Genomic DNA, 20,239 nt, shown 5'->3' with positions numbered 1-20,239 from the left:
TACAGCCACTTCAGGTTGTGTTTTTTCGGGTTACGGACTGCTGAAACCCTGAAGTACCAGAATGGGTTACTTCCGGGTTTTGGCGGTCGTGCATGCGTAGAAGTGCTAAATTGCACTTTGCGCATGCGCAGAAGCACCGAATCGCAACCCGCAGGTGCGCAAACACGGGTTGCAAACGCTGCGGGTTGCGAACGTGCATGGATCACGTTCACAACCCGAGCGTCCACTGTAGTTTAACTATGCACTGTGTGAAGGACTTAATTGTCTGTCCCAAATCTTCCAACCTTCAGCTGTGTTGGGGGGCCTCCAACTTTCAGTATTTTGTGAGGGGGGAAAACTCCTCCTTAGCCACTTCCTCTAGACCTCTGGACTTCAGAGGGTGGGTCACATAACCTACAACTGGATCACAGCTTAATCTAAGGTAAGTTGCAATAGCAACACTACCACCAGATAAATAGATGGTAAAAAAAATTAATGAATTAAGAAATGTGTCCCCAAATGCATGCTTGATTCTAGATGTGAAAAAGTTGACGACTACAGGTCTAGACTAACATGCAGATAGGAACTTAAGTATCCAAGAGAGTCTCACATTTGTCAGAAAGTTGTAATGTAGTTCTTGGCAGTATAAATGCATCAAAATACTTTAAAAAAAAAGTTTAAAAAAGTAAGTAGCACTAGTGGAAAGTGCCCAGTGTTCTAATGCCCTTCCAAAACATGTATATGTGTCAAGTAGATAAAAACCACTGGATCCAATTGAGTACAAAAGAGTGACTGAAATGCATTGTGACGAATCTGTGTTATCGTCTTGTAAATATGTTACCTACAAGAAGGGACAGTTAGCCCAAGAGAACAGGGGGCAATCCTGAAGGCCACCGGGATAGTTTAAAGCAACAACAACAACCTCACCCAAAGTTTGTGTTTATGTTGCTACTACATGGCAAAACTGAGCCGCCCGACTGCTCTCTGTCCGGGTGATTTATGGCTGCCAGGCTGGCCATTATCACTGCTCCGTGTCCGATTTTCTCGCGGGCTGTCGATAGTGGACGCGCCTCCATCCCTGCCCTCTGCTGGATGATTTAGAGGCAGCTGGCATTTGCCGTTAAAGAGGTGGTTTCTCTATTAGCGCCAGGCGGGGGGAAGAATCGACTCCTGTGGATGTGATTTACCGAGGGACCGGGCCCTGGCATCCTGCAGCTCTTATTGACGCCTGCCCCGTGCCGTCCGTCTCCTGTGACAGCCCAATCAATAGCGCTTTGCATTTGCTGTCTGAGTCTATAATATTGGCATGATAAACGGCAGCCCCTGAACACACAGTTTGGCTATGCCTGTGAGCTAGGCCCCATAGGGAGTGGAAGTGGCAGGCTGGGTGTCCCCATTGCTTCATCCACGCCAGGGGTAGTGGCTCCACCAACCTGTGGCTGGTCTGCCCCTCCAGAGGTCACTTTGGCCACACCTTGTGAGGGGAGAGGTTGACATTTGCCCTAGCCTGGCAGGGTTGGCACCAGAAAGCATGACAGAGGGCCCCTCCAGACGTCCTTTTTATTTTGCATTCATGATGATTTGTGCCCACGATGGTATCAGGGCGATCATACACAATCAAGGAATCATCAGGATGTCTCTCCAAACTGGAAATCACTTCTTCAGGATTGTACCAGAACTGCTAAATAGAAGGCTTGAAAACCATGAAGTTTACAGAAATAAAAACTTCCCTCCCAACCTGCCTCTCTAGCTACTTACCTAAGTGGACACACACACCTGTATGAAACAGCCCCATGTGGGCCACAGAATGGGGAGTTTTGTGGGTGGGGAAAAAGTTCATTTTGCTTGGGAAAACGAAAGAGTTTAAGCTCACCTCAGAGGGCTGCAGGATGAGTCAGATAGGTGGCAATTGTTAAAAAACACACACCAAACACCTTTCAGGAATCTGAAATTCTGATCACTGGACAAGAGGAACTTGAAACAGTCAAAGAAACATTACTGTTGCCACATCCATACCATATATTTAAAGCACATTTATGCCACTTTGACAGTCACAGTTCCCCCATCGCAAAGAATCCTGCGAGCTGTAGCCCTAGCAGAGCTACAATTTCCAGCACCCTTGCCAAACTATAGTCCTCAAGATTCTCTGGGGGAAACCATGCACTTTAAATGTATGGGGTTAAATGTGGATTCCTTTCCTTTCCCCTGCTTTCTTCCTACTCCTCAACCCCCTCAGTAACTCCCCATCCTATGGCCACTCAGTCCACAAGGGGCTGTTTCATACAGGTGTGTGTGCCCACTTAAGTAAGTAGCTAGAGAGGCAGGGAGGGAGGGAAATTTGTATTTCCGTCAACCTCAGGGTTCGCAAGCCTTCTATTTAGCAGTTCTGGTACAATTCTGAAGCAGTCACCACCTGAGGAGTGATTTCCAGTTTGGAGAGACATCCTGATGATTCCCCCCTCCAGCCCCCAGCCCCTCAGTATCGCTCTTTCCCTTGCCCACAAGGCAGCCGCGGCGACTTCTTGAAGCTACTGTTGGAGGAAACTGCCTGTGCTGAATACTAACCACCTGCTTAGGATGTGACTCGAATACCACATCTGGAGGGGAGGGCAGGGGAGACGGACGTGTGCCAGGCACACTCTCCCCGAGCTCAGCATTCCTGGCACACCCCACATGGGCCCAGCTGTTGAGGCAGAGAGACCCTCGTGGTGGTGGGGAGCAAAGTTCTTGCCCCTCCAAGAGCAGCAGCAATTCACTCCAATATTCAGTCTGGGTGGGACAGGTAAAATATCCTTTACCAATGTTTGAGAACCCCCAAAGCTGTTGATTTAGAGTCCACTTGCAAATGCAATAATAAAGAGCCCACTTGTGATATACCAGTGGTTCAGTGCTCAGATGCCATTCTGGAAATGGTCTAGTATAATTCTACCACAAATACGCTGATATTGTGTCAACAACCTGTTGCAGAATACACCTGCCAAAAAACCCACCCATCTGGAGGGGCCCTGAGGTTCTCATAAGGGACAAGATGGTGGTAGCTTCTTTTCATTCACATATGTAGAGAGAGGATGGATCTTACTTTAATAGTAAAAGACATGGCTAACTTAGGTTCATTAGTTTCAATGGGTCTGCTCTCAGCAGAACTTAGATGGATGCGACTTTCTGAACGGAGAAATGAGAAGCTTAAGAGACTTGAAAACCATTATCAATCCTTACTGATTGCCTCCCGGTGAGTTTAGAGAATGGGGGCGATATTTGGATAGAGAACTTCTCATCTCGTCTTCTCTGCAAAAGGACTTTCTACTTACCAAAGCATGGAGTGCAGTTTGGACAGCAGAGAAGAGACCAAAGGAAGAGGGAAAGGCGCCTGCCCTCCCTCCTTAGGGAGAAGGGAAATGGCTACTTCGTGGCTCACGGCAGATGGTATTTACAGCAGTATTTAATCAATTTAGAAATCAGGCAAACATGAAGTAAGCCCAGCCACTGTCATTCATTCATCTGGGATCTGCTGTTTCTCCAACAAGCAAAGCCATTCTCTGTTTCCTCACTTAGCGATTGATGAGCTAAGAGCTGTATTTATGAGCCTTTGATTAATATGCCACTGCCTCATTCACTTAATTCTTTTTTAAAAAGATTATTAAGAAGGGCTGATTTTGAGCAGAGGAATTTTTTAAAAGGAGAGATTGCGCAAAGGCTTGCCTCTTATAATTTGTTGAAACTGGAACGGCTAGTGTAAATAAGAGACAGAATTTGGGTGCAATTGTCATTGCTCAATGGGAGAGCGCCTGCTATGAATGAAGAAGGCACCAAGTTCAGTACCCAATATCTCCAGACAGGACTAGGAATGTCCCCCGGAGAGCAGCTGCTGCTTCATGTAGTCAATGCTGAACTAAATGGACCAATGGTTTGACTTGGCACGTTGGTATTTCTTTTTGCTTGCAGTTTGGTTTGTAAGCTGCTAGGCAGCACATAAATCAGGGGTTGTCCTGTTTTGATGCCAAATCCCTCGGGGAAAGCTGGATGGCAACAGCCAGGAGTTGCAGGACCACGGATAGCTCCAAGGGGACTAGTTGCTCCAACAAAGATTGAGAGAGCAGGCATTCTTTCAAGCCCTTGCTTCCAGATTACCTCTCCCAAACTCCACCCACTTGTAGACAACTTTTGATTCTTAGAGGACCAACTTGAAGACTTGTGCTCCTCCTCCACCCCCAAACCTCCCACCTGGTGAGATCCCTGTGCCACTGAACCAGCGAGGTACTGTGCAGTGCCTCTGGCTCCTTGGGGTGGTGGGAGAAGGTGCCTATGAAGGTCCTGGACTCACATCCCCTAGTGGTATGGGGAGGTTGCTCTGGCAGATCCTGTCTGTCAACCTCAAGCTCGGTGGTCTCCTGATCTCCAGGGGCAGGTCTTGAATCTGGTTCCACCGCTGGAGAATCCTCAGCCTCCAACTCAGAGCCTTGATCACTGCTGGACTCTGGGGTCATGACTGGGATATCAGATGGGGTACCCTCCAGATACCACTGGACTTCAGCTCCCATCATCCCTGACCCATTGGCCATGATGGTTGGAGCTGATGAGAGTTGGAGTCCAACCACATATGGAAGTCCACAAGTTAACTGCTCCTGCACTGAGTGTGATTTCTGCATCCCAGGGGGGTTGGCCTAGATGACCCTTGAGTTCTTTCCAACTCTACATTTCTATAATTCTATTTTTTTCTGCTTCAGTATTATTTCTGCTTCAGTAAAGAGGGATCCACTATGGAAAAAGCCCTCTGGCCTTGGTCACTGCCACTTGTGGCTCATGAGGCTCGGAGCAGGACTTCAGGTGATGACTGGAGGTTGTGTGGAGGAAGATAACAAAGGTCCTTTGACACAGCAGGAACATTTTAAAACACTGCAGGAGGTTGGACTAGATGACCCTCGTGGTCCCTTCCAACTCTACAAGTCTGTCTGTCTGTCTGTCTGTCTGTCTGTCTGCCTGCCTGCCTGCCTGTCTACTTCTTTTCAGCCTTAGGGCCACATGCCAGCAGAGGGGAGGCAAAGGGCAAAGGTTGGTTGAGCAATGAACATAAATATTAGCTTTGTGCAGTAGGGCATTTTTTTACACTCGCTCACACAGCCCTCTCTGTCCTCTATCCAGACAAGCAAAAGGCTTTTTCAGAGTTTAAGGACACATCCCAGCCAGGAAAACACTCTCAGAGAGGGTGCAAATCAAGGCTGGTAAGGGATGTGACCATGGGTGGGGTAGCCAAGATTTTTTTGGGGGGCAGGCTTTATGGGGGGCAACTTAACTGTGATGCAATTGGCCACTTAGTTAAGTATTTTTTATTTTATTTTAATTATTTACTTGATGGGGGGGGGGTAGCTGCCCCCCTGGTTATACCCATGGATGTGACCCAGGTGGAGTTTTTAAGTCCTGGGTAGGGGGCAGGCATATTCACTCCCTGGAGGCTGGGATTCTCCATGCCTGTTTTATAATACAAATTACTGAAATTATTAGAAGAAAAGCCTAAGGTTCTGGAGTAACATTTTTTGATTATAGATGTTTTGGTATGACAAATTACTATTTATGAAAATTAACTGTATTTCCCGCTCTCCTCTCCCCCCCCCCAATGGTTAGAAGCAGATGATAGGCTTCCCTGTCCCCATCCCCCCCATCACATCCTGAAGAGTTAAAAGTGCTTGTGCCTCTGATTAAGCAAGGATGGTAAGTTTTTGCATCACCCCACTTCTATCTTTGGTTAAACAGGTAGGGTGGGTTTTTGATATTAGTTAAAAAAACCCTACCAAGTCTGTTTGAGTAGAAGTGAAAAATGCCTCGCTCAAGCCACTCTCATCTCTCTTACAAACTGTCACCCATTAGACTTGGGAAAACATGGCCTCTCCCATCCTTAACCCACTTCGCAGGACTGCTGTGAGGCTACAATGCTGTTCCAAGGTCTTCAGGCAGGACAATGAATGTCGCCTGAAACCCAAGCGAGGAAAGCGAGGAGCAGCCAGATTCTGTATTCTCCGGAGCCACTCAGCTCTCCAGATGGAGGGGGCCGCATTTGCAAATGGAATGAGGAGAGCCACAGTCAGGCAGAAATCAAACATGCATTTTAAAGCACTTTAATTATCACTCCGGAAATCTCCCCTCCCTATCCCGCTTCAGTTAATGCACACATTACCACAGTTCGAAAGTTACGCTGTTCCTGTGTTAAATGTCAGCACACTCTCTCCAGCTAGAGTGGGAAAAGGCACACGCAAGCACACACACACACACACACTCACTGACTGCCTAGAAAACAGAAGCATATAGCTGGGGGGGGGGGAGGCTCTGTTGGCCGTTCAGCTGAACTTCCTGCGGAAGATCCAGGGCAACAGCCTCCCCAGAAGATGACAGCATCATCTGCTTGGAGGCCTCTAGAGAGGCAGAGCCCACTATCCCTCTACGCTAGGGCTGGGGAATCTGTGGCCCTGCAGACGTTGTTGGGACTCCAACTCCCATCAGCACCAGACAGCATGGCCAATGGTCAGGGATGATGGGAGTTGGAATCCGGCAACACATGGAGGGACACAGACTCCACACCCCTGGCCAAGGCAATCGGTTTCACGGTTGCATGTTTCCTTCCATTAAGAAGTTGCTCCTGATGTTCAGATGAAATCTACCAACCTGTCACTTAAGTCAATCAGGTTGAAACCTTGTCCTTTTCTATGGGTAAGCCCCATCTGCGCTATACATTTAAAGCAGTATCATACCACTTTAAATCACCAGGCCTCCCCCAAAGAATCCTGGGAACTGTAGTTTGTTGACAGTGCAAAGAACCGGAAGGAGATCCCTATTCCCCCTCAGAGAGCTGCAGTTCCCAGAGATACCTGGGCAGAGTTATTGGCTGTTAACCACTCTGAAAATTATAGCTCTGCATAGGACAGCCATAGGCAAACTCAGCCCTCCAGCTGTTTTGGGACTACAACTCCCATCATCCCTAGCTAACAGGACCAGTGGTCAGGGATGATGGGAGTTGTAGTCCCAAAACATCTGGAGGGCCGAGTTTGCCTATGCCTGGCATAGGGAATAGGAGCCTCCAAAGAACTCTTAGGGCACTTAATAAACTACAGTTCCCAGGAATCTTTGAGGAACGATACAGCTTTAAATGTATACTGCAGATAGGGCCACAGCCCTTCAGTTATATAAAAGGTACGATAAAGTCCCCTTGTCTCCTGGGCAGCCTTCTTCTGGCTAAAAACATACGCAGGGGACTTCCAGACTGTCAGTATTTGGGGTGGGATTCAGCCGCACACTGGCAAACTCAGGTTGCACAGTTGAAGTTGGCTTGGTGATCTTGCACAACAACTCCACCAACCCCACAAATGAGATCTTTTGTAATAAGGAAAACCGGACAGAAAATGAACTAGAAACTGACAAAGTTTGCACACCAAGTTTCCATACTGGAAGAAGTTAACATATGAGGAGCTATTTGCAGCTCTACACAAGAATGGAGGGTAAAGGGTTAACAATACACATCAAGAGGAGCAAAAAGGCTAAAAAGCTCTTTAAGCAGCAGGTGTGAAACCAAAGAGCACTTCCAGACTAATCCAGTGTTCCTCCAGATTTGCTTAGAGGGAGATTAGATGAGCTTGACTTTTTCGTGAGAATTCATTCCGATTTGTTTTTGGGGAGGTCAAAGCAAGTGTTATCCTATACTTTTCCCAGTGCATTTCCCCATTACTTTCCTTATCGCAAAAAGTCTGATCATTTTGGGTACCGGGTTTGTGGTGCAAGACCTCCCAATTAGCTATAATTGCGCAACCTAAATTTTGCCAATATGTGATTGAACCCCACCAGGAAATAACATTGAGGGATGCAGGTGACACTGTGGTCTAAACCACTAAGCCTAGGGCTTGCAGACCAGAAGGTCAGCAGTTCGAATCCCCGCGACGGGGTGAGCTCCCATTGTTCGGTCCCTGCTCCTGCCCACCTAGCAGTTCAAAAGCACAGCAAAGTGCAAGTCGATAAATAGGTACCGCTCCAGACATTCAAAGCACATTCGAAATACATTCGTTTCCTAAAAGCATTCTGGGCACTGTAGTTTGTTAAGTGCACCTGGGAATTGTAACTTTGTGAGGGGCAAACTACCATGGCCAGAATCCTTTGAGGGAAGGAATGTTCTAAATCTGCTTTAATGTATACACAGCCTTGGTCTCGAATTGGGAGCAGTCTTCTTCCACTTTCAGTGCCTTTTAACAAGCCATTGCTTGCACACCTCCAAGTCTGTCTTTGTGAAAATAAGGTTTTTAAAAAATTATTATTATTATTATTATTATTATTATTATTATTATTAGGGATGCGGGTGGCGCTGTGGGTAAAACCTCAGTGCCTAGGACTTGCCGATCGTAAGGTCGGTGGTTCGAATCCCTGCGGCGGGGTGAGCTCCCGTCATTCGGTCCCAGCTCCTGCCCACCTAGCAGTTCGAAAGCACCCCTAAGTGCAAGTAGATAAATAGGTACCGCTTACTAACGGGAAGGTAAACGGCGTTCCGTGTGCTGTGCTGGCTCGCCAGCTGCAGCTTCATCACTCTGGCCATGTGACCCGGAAGTGTCTTCGGACAGCGCTGGCTCCCGGCCTCTTAAGCGAGATGAGCACGCAACCCTAGAGTCGGACACGACTGGCCCGTACGGGCAGGGGTACCTTTACCTTTTTAAAAATTATTATTATTATTATTATTATTATTATTATTATTATTATTATTATTATTTTATTGAAGTTGTATACCTCCCTTCATCTGTAGATCTCAGGTTGGCTGAGGATTCTCAAGATGCTAAATCCTTTGCCCAGTACAAGATTCTCCGCTTGCATGGTGACATTTGCATGGCTGTTGCACACAAAAGAGCCGCTGACCAAGACCCTCACCCACCCCAGCAAAAAGTGCCTCGCTGCTACTCCTCCTGCATCTTATCAGCCCTCGTTGAGGAGCGCAAGGTGTGTCTCCCACTCCTTCCCTCGGCTCCTCTAAGTGTCACATTTGCACGTTATTGTTCTCTCAACGCATCCTCTGCTGCCGAATTATCAGTCTGAATGTGTGAGAGCAAAGACTGTGTCCCAGAGCAGCTTTAATTAACAGACTCTACTCCCTCTCAGACAGACAAGCATATTGGGGGGGGGGGGATGGAATGTAGGCTGAAGAGAGGCAAATAAGAAGGAAAGGCACTGGGGGGGGGGGAGCAGGTGTTTTTTGGGGGGGGTAGGCGGAAGGAATGCGCATTCAAAGTTTTTTTGGGAGACTAATTCATACCAATAATATTAATAAGGATAACACCAGGCAATGGAAGGTCACCCATTAGGGCAAATGGCACGTTGCTCCACCAGCCACAGCCTGCCCTCAGCCAGTGTCTCCTTAGTCTCAGTATTGCTCCTTGCAGAACTCAGCAGAGAAGGAGATGGGGGCTTTGACTGTCACCGGCTCCAGCTCCCTGGTTTCCACTCAACCAGTCGCAACAAGCATCACCTCCCTCTGCCGTGGGGAGCACCATTTTCAATTACTTTGGAGCAGACACTCACACGCACCCCAATCCTGTGTTGCATAATTAAGACAGGCAGGGCTGCCTTTGTACACCAATTGGAAGCTTCCATTAGCGCAGAATGTGGCTGCCCAACTATGGCCGGGTTCAAGACATTGGCTGCCTGTATGCTTCTGAGCCCGGTTCAAAGTGCTGGTTTTGACCTGTAAAGCTCTCTATGATTCAGGACCCCATATCTTCTGGAATGCCTCTCCTGATATGAACACACCCATACACTTAGCTCTTCTATGGAGGCCCTTCTCCAGGTCCCCACTCTGAGGGAGACTCAGAGGGTGGTGACAGGTGAGAGGGGTCTTTTCAGTGGTGGCTCCCCATGTATTGAATGCTATTCCTGGAGAGGTTTGCCTGGTGCCTTCCTGACCAGAGTCAGAGCTGGGGGAGTGGGCACCGCCCCGGGAGCGCAAGCGGCTAGCTACGCTGCTGTTCCTGACAGCTTTTCAGTGCCAGGTAAAAATTTACACCCCCACCCCCACCCCACTTTTGATGAATTGAGCAGTTGTTTTTCTGTTAGTGTGTTGCCAAACCTTTCTGTGTTTGTTATTGGGTATGTGTGTATCTTATTTCTGCACTTGTATAAATTTGTTAATGTTTTCTGTGACATTGTTAATGTTATTCACTATTTATATTTACGTTTTAAAATTTTGTTGCAAGTCACATGGAGACCTCTCAGTAACAAGTGACTAATAGTTGTTTCGTTTCATTTTTAGTATGTTTTCTGATCAAACTCATGCTTTCCGGTCAAAAAAGGATAAATTATAAGCCACATTTCTTTCTTTCTTATTAATGACAGGGATATATGTGTATATATTTGTGTGTGTATGTCAATGTTATTGCTAGTAAACCTACAGAGAAGAAACATGTGTACAAAAATAAAACCTTTTAAAAAGTTATTTAGTTAAAATATCTCCCAATGTCACATATAGGTTTACTTTATATTGCATTCTCTCAATCCAATAAGAAATACACAAGCTCGGTTTTTCAATGAAACTTAACACTAATAGTAACACTTACATTTGGCTGGGAGGCGATACCCACAGCTAATCTTGGCTTTTCCAGTCTCGCAGCCACTCAGGGTCCGGCATTCCTCTTTGAGCAAAGGCCCCGCAGCACGATGGATGCAGCCATCCACTAGCAAAGGAATGTAAAAAAACCCCACACCTTGTCAATGTAAGAATCAGACTCGGGCATAAAGATATGGGCAGCACTGCACACACCTTGTATCAGGACAGAAAACTCGTTCATCCCAGCACAGTCTTACCTGCCTTGATTGGAAACAGCTCTCCAGTAGAAAGAATTAGTCACATCCAACACCATCAATTCAAAGCACATGTGTACCATTTTAACAGTCTTGCAAAGAATGCTAGGAAATGCAGTTTGTTAAGAGCACTGGGAATTGTAGCTCCGTGAGGAGTCTCCTAACAGCTCTTAGATTGGCTTAACAAACTACACTTCCCAGAATTCTTTGGGGGAAGCCATGGCTGTCAAAGTGATATACAGCTGCTTTAAATGGATGGTGTGGATGTTACCAGCCTTTCTCATTGTCTGTTAACGCCATCGTTCCGAACACCACTCCATCTTTTAAACTAGATTGAACCTGGGACTTCCTGCATGTAAATCAGATGTTCTGCCACTGAAATATGGCTTCTTCCCTGCAAAACACTTCTGTGAAATCTCTGTTCTGACTGAAATAGTAACTGCAGTTTCCAAATACTGCTCCTTTCAAGTTTGCTCCTTTCCTGTAGTGCATTTTCCTCAACTTGGGTCACATCCACACCAGAGACTTAAAGCACATTGCTTCCCCCAAAGAATTCTGGGAACTGTAGTATGTTAAGGGTGCTGGGAAATGTACCATTGCTGGGAATCACAAATGTGGAGAGTGCTGCTGCCGTCAAGCCCTCCTTGTGGGCTTCCCACTGAGACATCTGGCTGGCCACTGAGCTAACAGGAAACTAGACTAGATGGGCCTCTGGCCTAATCCTGCAGGGCTCTGCTTGTTCTCTTACTACACGGACCCTCCATGTGAAGAGCCAGTATACCTCAAAATACAATTTGCTGAAGTCAAACAATGGGGAAGGGCCATTGCCTTTTACACCCGCCTTTGTGAGCTTCCCAGAGATTGGTTGTTTGTAGAAAGAGGATGCTGGACCTGATGGATCGTTAGCCTTCTCCAGCAATTTTTAGGTTATAAGGATTTTGGTGGGGGGAGAGAAGGAGAGCGTGGCCTGGTGTTCCAAGGCCTAAAGGGGATGGGTGATTTGCTGTCCACTCTCGAGTACATTAGAGAGAAGCATTGATCAGGAGGGTCCATTATTAGCTCATTCACAGTCCATCTCCTAATCCATAAAACAATATTTTATCAGCTGTACTCCAAGGGGAGTCGATAAAAACCACAGAGGCAATGGGCAATTTTTTGATCGTACAAAGCTGTCCCCTCCCCCAACCCCCGTTAGCCTGGCTCTCTATGTGGGTGCAAATGAGAGGAAGAGATATAAATACACAAATTGACTGTAGGAATCAGACAACTGTAGCCAGGTAAGTAACCCAGTGTGATGGGCTGCAGGGGATATACACAGCATGTGTGTTGTAACGGTTAGTGTGTCAGGTTAGGACTTGGGAGACCAGAGTTCAAATCCTCACTCAGCTATGAAGCTCACTGGACGACCTTAGACCAATCACTGCCTCTCAGCCAAACAGGGTTGTTGTGAGGATAAAATGGAGGAAGGGAATTATGTATGCCACCATGAGCTAATTGGTGGAAAGGTGGGATATAAATGTAATACTACTACTAACTTCTGAAAAGAGAGACTGGAAGTTGAGAGAGGATGCCTGGTCTAATGGGGTTGGCTGGAATACACCAGCACTCAACACACATTTGTTGCAAGCCCCATTTGTCTTCGCTGCTTTTTTCAGATGGTGGGCTCCTCCACGTGGCCTGTTTACTGATATTTCCCCCAGATTCGCTTGCACTAAGCTTCCATGGAGGTTATGTGATGCCCAGCTCTTTATTGAACATTTATTTTGATTTGTTTGTGCATTCGCTCTGATTTGTCTTCCTGTCCATCAGTGGTTATCCTACACTTTCCAATGCATTTCTCTATCGCTTTCCAAACTTGTTAGAAGTCAGTGGATTGTTTTTAAGTGGATTTGTTGCTGTAGGGCAACACAGCACTTTAATCCACCTCAATTGTGCAAAGCTAAATTTCCTGCACATGACTGAATCCCTCTTGCAAAACAGTGACAGTCTAGAGTCAACCTGTATGTCAACTAGGGTTGCTAAACCTATTTTTCCAAACGCCATAACCCCCTGCCCAGCCCTACACACAAAGTTTCAAACCCCAGAGCAGACCCAGCAGCAAACCAAACTAGATGTTATTTCCCCATCTGAAGAAGCAGAATGGATATAAATTCAATAGATACATGTCCACTGAGCAATAATGCAGGCACATTATTTCACAGGCCCCAACTGCCCCTAACAGAGACAGTCACTGTTTTCTGGAACTTGACCTTGGTAAACTCCAGGCCCTGTGTAGTTGTCACTGCTTTTGCTTTTGGGGAATGTTTGCATTTTTGGGTTCAGGTGTTAGGAGTCACCATTTCCCACCTCCCTCCCACCAATAAAATCTCAGAGTGGAGAAGCATCATGTCCTTGGTCCTTGTGCACCTTAATGCAGTTGCTGAGGTGTATTTCGAAATGTTGAAAACCCACTGTTGTTCAGCTCTGATTATCCTAGCATATTCTTAACAGCCCTCTTGGCTTCTAAACTGGCGAAAGACGGGCTGCTGCAGAACAAATGAACACGGGAAGAAAAGAGATGAAGCAGAACCTTCCAAAATGTACAAGACTGAGCATGCAGCTGGTGCTTTGTGCGCGCGCACAGACTCAGGGAATCTCTCCGGGCAGAGGCGCATAAGATTATGTATGCAAGGTATGAAGAAAGCGGAGAGTGAGAAGTTTTTGTTCCTCTCTCATAATGCGAGAACTCTGAATGGTGAAAGTTTCAGGACAGAGAAAATAAATTGACTTCATTACACAGTGCACAGCTTAACAGTGGAACACCCTGCCACAAAATGGCTACTAGCCGTAATGGTTCTTCTTATGTTCTTAACCTTCTTAGGTAATAAGGATTGCAGTGTTACAAGCTTGTCTCTGTTCTTGCCTGTGAATTTTTCAAGAGTCCACTATTTATGCCTATTATGTAGGGGGATGACCTGGGGTGGGGAGATGAGGACTAGGGGCAGCTAGAGGGTATTGCTGTGACCAATGCGCATTGGTGCCAGTTCTGCAGCTTGAAATGGAACTGATGGGGTGAGAGGAGACAAGGATGCTTTCAAGCCCAACTGTCCTGACGCTCCCAATAATGGTGGGAGGAAGGCGGGGGGGGGGGTGCGCGCTTGTTGGCATCTGGGCTATTTCTGGCAGCGTACAAAGCAGGGGGCCTCCGGGGAGGCGCCTGTCATCTCCGTTCACCACAAAGGAGATTGTGCCCAAGGTTAGCAGCTCCCCCCCATCTCTCTCTCTCCCCGCCACCCCCCGCCACTCCAACTCCCGTTCTTCCAAGCTTATTCTTGTGCTGTGTTTGACAGGCCCGAGGCCTGAGGCCTATACAGCGGGGAACCCAGGCAGCAGCCAAGCAGAAATTCCCACACTTAATACAGCCTTGCCTGCCCTCGGCAACCATAAGCCCCTTCCCCTTGCCAGCTCTGGATCGAGACAACCTGGAAGGCTCTATGTGCAGCTAATCCCCACAATTATAATTGCAGAGGAGGATTTTGACTGGCCCAGCCAAAATCTCCTTCTGCTGGCCAGTTGTCAGAACACAAGGATGTAAAACCCAGGTGTGATAGAGAGAGAGAGAGAGAGAGAGAGAGAGAGAGAGAGAGAGAGAGAATTTGTGTGTTTGTGTGCATGTGATTTTCCTGCTCTCTATATGGTGCATTTTTATTTTAGAGAAAGGAAAGAAGGAAGGAAGGAAGGAAGGAAGGAAGGAAGGAAGGAAGGAAGGAAGGGGCCAGTCTCCTTCAGAGAGGGCACTCTACACATGCTCAATAACACTGTCTTGAAAAGACATTTTGAAAGGCAAGATACTTTGAATTATCAAGAAGTTCACTCTTAAAACCCTTCAAATAAAATATACTTGTTCTATTCAATGAAAGGCACCATGCATGTGCCCAGAGGCACCTGAACAAATTTCAGGCTCTATTTCTAAGTAGAAATTTTAATGTATCCTGCATGTATGGGTGATGACTGCATATGTCTGTTTCGCCAGGTGCACATAGGGTCTGTTCTCAAGTTTGCCACAGGCACATGGATATGGCTCTGTACCCTCCTCTCTTCCTAGCCCATGGCAGCGCTTGCCTGCATGCCTCCTCTCAGCAGTGGATGTGGAGGAACGCATATGGTTGCCTAGCAACTGCATCTGAGAGACTTTGGGCCTACCTGGACCAGGGATGGAGCTCTGATGGCTAAAGGGTCCCTCATCTGGGACAAATGCTCCATTCATTATGCCCCCCCCCAGCAAGGAAGATGCACCCCCTCTGTCTCCCCTGTAGTCACTTGATGGACTGCTCTCTCTCCCCTCCCCCTGGTCTGCCCTCAGTCCTCGAATCAGCTGTTTTTCCGCCCCGACACCCAGCTTGTTAATGCGAATGAGTTTTGCCATCACGCATGGTTCCCCATCTCTTCCGCGTGCCGATACTCCCACACAGAGATGCTCTGAGATGGAGACCAAAAGTGACATATTTCAAGGAGACCCAGAGAGGGCAGAGGATAAGGGAGATGGGGGATGGCGCCAGTCAATAGGGTCCCAACTTAAAGGAAGCAAGAAGACAGAGGTTAGAAAGTGGGACATCCAGGTCATCTTAGCACCAATGGAACCCTTCAGCCATTGCCATTACAGAGACCCACATCCGATGAGTTGTATTAGTCTATGTTGACTAAATCTGTATAAATTTGCATATGAGGAAAGAGGGAGGAGTATATCTTGACCGAAAAGTTTACGGGTTGTAGCCAACTAAGTTTTACTCAGAGCAGACCCGCTGAAATAGATGAACTTAACTTAAAGGTAAAGGGACCCCTGACCATTAGGTCCAGTCGTGGCTGACTCGGGTTGCAGTGCTCATCTCGCTTTATTGGCCGAGGGAGCCGGCGTACAGCTTCTGGGTCATGTGGCCAGCATGACTAAGCCGCTTCTGGCGAACCAGAGCAGCACACGGAAACGCCGTTCACCTTCCCGCCGGAGTGGTACCTATTTATCTACTTGCACTTTGACGTGCTTTCGAACTGCTAGGTTGGCAGGAGTAGGGACTGAGCCACGGAAGCTCACCACGTCGTGGGGATTCGAACCGCCAACCTTCTGATCGGCAAGTCCTAGGCTCTGTGGTTTAACCCACAGCGCCACCCGTGTCCCTGAACTTAACTTAGTCCCGTCTATTAACTTCAATGGTCTACTCTGAGTGAGACTAGCACTGTATACAACCCATGCTTCCTTTGTGTTTAGATGATGTACAAACAGATTGTGGGGGGCACTGTCATTAGAAGAGGCTCCCCCCACACATTTTCACACATAGGAGGGAATGCCATTTTTAAGGCAGCCTTTACCAGTTGTGATTTGTATTTATATTGATTTTTAAAAAATGAAAGAAACCCAAATACGTTAAAAAGCTGCCCCCTGATTAATTAGGGCCACCATTTTAGTTGATCAGAATGTTTTTGACTGACTAAGCATTGAAGCCCTTGTTATTACTAGTGATTTGTATATAACATTTAGCAGACGTGACAACCCAACTCTTATTTCCCTCCTGTCAATACTTGATTTCTAGCCACTGGCATTCCCATTTTATAGATCAGTGTTTCCCAACCTTTTTTGGGCAAAGGCACACTTGTTTCATGAAAAAAATCTCGAGGCACACCACCATTACAGCCCCGTGACGTCAGCGCGCAGCGTCACGCCGGGAGGGATGCACGAAAGTGTAAGTTTCAATTTTTCCCCCTCCCCCTTGCCTTCCTTCTGTGCCAACCGCCAAAAAGCCAAGAAAAAAGCCAAGACTTTAGGGCAGCAGGTCGACACGGAAGAAGCTCCTACCTAAGGACAGGTGCGACGGCCGTGTCCTCTTCTGCCACACTTGGCAGCCCTGCCTCACGGTCGTGACTCCCACACTGATCTCTCCCCGCAGGTCGAGCGGCACAGGCAGCCCAATGTGTCCAGCCCAGACACAAGCCCCGCTTCCCCACTCTAGATCCTGAATGCGACCAAGTGCTCTGGACTCCCGAGCAGGGTGGGAAAGAGGACTCGCATCTGGTAGCCTCCGGGCTCCTCGCCTGCTCGAGGGATGGCATTGCAGGCAAGCTGCCGGCCGTCGCCATCGCCGCCCCCTCATGCGAGTGGACCTGCCCGGAGTGGTGGGCCGGGGGAGGCTCGCTCTCTGTGGGGATGTGGCCCGCACGCGCGGCCCCGCTTCCTCCTGCCCAGGGCTGAGCTCCTTACCCGCGATCTCGGTCTCGCGCACGCGGATCCCACTTATTCCGAAGCTCGCGCCACTAGCCGGGGCTCTCACACCGTGCCAGGGCGAGGCGGCGCGGCCCACTGACGTCATCGCGGCTCGCCGCCGCCCTCGACTTCCCTGTTCCCTCCCCTCCCTCGGGTCGCCGTGGTTACCGAGGACTGCAAGCTGCTCGGGCGAGCGTGGGGCATTAAGTGGGAGAAGGAAAATTAAAATTAAAACTCGCCTGAAGGCTGCCTCTCTGGATATCTTTCGAATTTTTTAATTTTTCCCGCGGCACACCAGGCAACGTCTCGCGGCACACTAGTGTGCCGCGGAACACCGGTTGGGAAACACTGTTATAGATGAGGTGCTGAGGCTGAGAGAGGAAACCAGCATGTACTGTTGCATTGGACTCACAGAGACTCTTGAATGATATGGGGGACTGCCATGGGGTCCAAAGGCAACGGAGGGGGTTGGTGGGGGCAGAATAAATGAACATGCACATCACTGGGGCATCAAGAGCTCTCCCATACCCTCTTCTGAAAAAAATATGGAATGCCCTCACAAAAGCTCTAGGAGGCGCTGCAGTGCAGAGAGTGAGGAAAACAGGACAAGCGTTCCTCTCCCCTCACCCCCAACCTCATTCATGGCTCCTCTGAACAGGGTGAGCCCCATCCCATTGTCCAGAGAAGGGCTTGCCGCCCACGCTGGTCCCCACCACAGCCTCCCTGAGTGCTTCTTCTGGGCTGTTTGGAGCAGGGTGCATGTGTTTTTCCTGCCCGCCTGCTGTCTGTGCTGTGCATAGGTATCTCATAAGGTGCTTTTCATAATCTGTCCTTTGGCATCCCTACATACGTGTGTTGCACATTCTTGGCGGGGGCGCAGCCTGTGTGTGTTGTGGGGTGTGCTGGTGAGAACCATGTACATTTGTTTCCCTGATCAGGCTGTGTTGTGTGGTTGCGGCATGTGGCTGTCTGACTGGTGACCAGCGGAGCGTGTGGTGGGCGTCCCTGGAGTGTGCAGTGTGTGCCGATTGGCCACCATGCTGAACTTTGCCAGGGATGTCATCTGCACCCTGTCCCTTGTTTGTTAGATTGATCTGCTTCTGCTCACACATGCAAAGGGTGCTTGGGAACCCTCCCCTGTGTGTCAAGAGGTGGGCCCTGTTCCCGTGACAATGCCAGCTGAGCTGGCTCTCTGTGTCTGGCTGGCTTCTGTTCTCTCTGCCGATTCATTTCACATTTGCCCTTCTCAGGGGCTCCTGGACAGGTTTGGATGTGGCATGCAGTTTAGACCAAGTTAACTTAGTAAAGGTAAAGGGACCTCTGACCATTAGGTCCAGTCGTGACCGACTCTGGGGTTGCAGCGCTCATCTCGCTTTATTGGCTGAGGGAGCCGGCGTACAGCTTCCGGGTCATGTGGCCAGCATGACTAAGCCGCTTCTGGCGAACCAGAGCAGTGCACGGAAACGCCATTTACCTTCACACCGGAGCGATAACTATTTATCTACTTGCACTTTGACGTGCTTTCGAACTGCTGGGTTGGCAGGAAAGTTAACTTAGGCCAGAGTAATTTATGGTGGTTTCCCATAGTTAGGATTGCTATGCCCATTAGGTCCATTAATTTCAATGGGTCTACTCTGAGTAAAAGTTGAACAACACTTTTTATTGAAGACTGCATACAAAAAATATATATATATAAGGAGAAATTGCTTGCAGGGGGGTAGTGTATGTTAGTCAAAACTGCATACAAAAATGTGCTTCTCAGGAGTAATGCTAAAATGCTGATGAATTTTCATGAGGATTAAAAATAAATAAATCAGTAATTGCTGCAGAAATGCAGAAAACCAAATTTCAGACTGGAAAAATAAGAAACTTCAAGAACCAAAGTTGCCAGATTTGTTCAGCCCTAGAAGTCACCACCCTGCCGCGAGCAGGATCAGCCCCTCCCATGCCCTCTTTTCCTTCCCCAAAGATCAGCTTTATGCAATCCAGAGCAGTCACAGTTAGAGAACAGATGTCTCACAGAAGGTCTTTGCAGAGCAAACAGCACCAGATGCCTTTAATAAGAGGACCAAGCCACACCACAGAGAGGGATGTGTGCGTGTGAAGGGGGGGGGATGAGTGTGTGTGCCCCCCCCCAAGCAGCAATTCAGCACCCAATCCTGGTGCCTTTTTATTTTTATTTCTTTTTCTTTCTTTTTTATTAGACTCATAAAAACCAAATGGAAGAATTGAACATAATATTTACAAAAGGGAAATATAATTTACAGGAGTGTTGAAACCAGTCATGAAACTTTTCACCATGACACAATGAGCCGTGACTAAAAGCATCCAATAGATTCAGCTTTGGAGATGCAGAGGTTTGTGGGCTTCGGGTGTGTGGGTCAGGAGAGGGAAGCAGGGGAGAGACACCACATGATTCAAGTGTTGAATTTCCACCCCATAATGAAACTAGACCCCTTTCATATGGCAACCTAAACTGGCTAAGGAAAATATACATACATGGAAAACCTGGGATTCCTTCCCAACCCATGATATGGCAATCAGACCCAAAGCATGAACGTAATCCATAAATCCCCCAAAAAGATTTTTAATTGCTGAGGGGGTAAACCCCACTGAACACAATGAGACCTCCTTAAAAAATAATATGTATGTGAAAGATTTCACTCTTATGCTCCTATGTTCTGGGAGAGGGGGTGCCCAGCCACCTTACATAAAATACCTTAGCTCTCTGATAGTGTTCCCCCTTGTTTTCCTGACTGGCATTTCTTATCCCTCTTCCATACAGACACACAAAAGGCCTAGTCCCGGCATCCACCGCAGCCCATCCTAAACAAGCCTGATGAAAGCAACCAGTTCTTCTCCCCCTCCCGCCAGCTGCCCTTCCTGTGTGTAGGCCTCTAATCCCCTCTCAAGGGCAAATCAATGGGATCGCTCCGTAATCCACTTTCCCCGAGATCTCCTTACATAAAGAAGGGGGTGGGCGCCCGCCAGGCCCATCTGTCAGGTCTGAGAATTATCCCCTCAGATCTCATCAGGGCCCGTTTCATTCCTCTTTCCCCACTGGTGCTGGGCATCTCTGAGGCCTTGTAGCTCAAGGAGGAGGAGCGGCGGCCGGCTGTCAGGACACGCGGCCAGGATCAGGGTTCTCAAACCAAGCCTTCAACCCCCAAGTGGAAAAATCCTCCCAGCAGGTGGTTTCGCCTCTTGGCGTCA

At 48.0% G+C, this 20,239-nt stretch overlaps 1 protein-coding gene across 3 annotated transcripts in view; it reads right to left on the bottom strand.

Moving 5' to 3' along the window:
• The window catches only part of MACROD1 (mono-ADP ribosylhydrolase 1), a 311,595-nt gene that overhangs the window by 16,980 nt on the left and 274,376 nt on the right, over positions 1 to 20,239 (bottom strand). For all 3 annotated transcript variants that reach the window (XM_028709921.2, XM_028709920.2, XM_028709919.2), the window contains one exon: positions 10,551 to 10,667. In XM_028709921.2, the coding sequence (XP_028565754.2) occupies positions 10,551 to 10,667 (117 nt within the window). The remainder of the gene's footprint in view (positions 1 to 10,550; positions 10,668 to 20,239) is intronic.

The sequence above is a fragment of the Podarcis muralis genome, chromosome 16 (assembly GCF_964188315.1).
Source record: "Podarcis muralis chromosome 16, rPodMur119.hap1.1, whole genome shotgun sequence".
Lineage (NCBI taxonomy): Eukaryota > Metazoa > Chordata > Lepidosauria > Squamata > Lacertidae > Podarcis > Podarcis muralis.
This window is presented reverse-complemented; position numbering and strand designations above follow the sequence as displayed.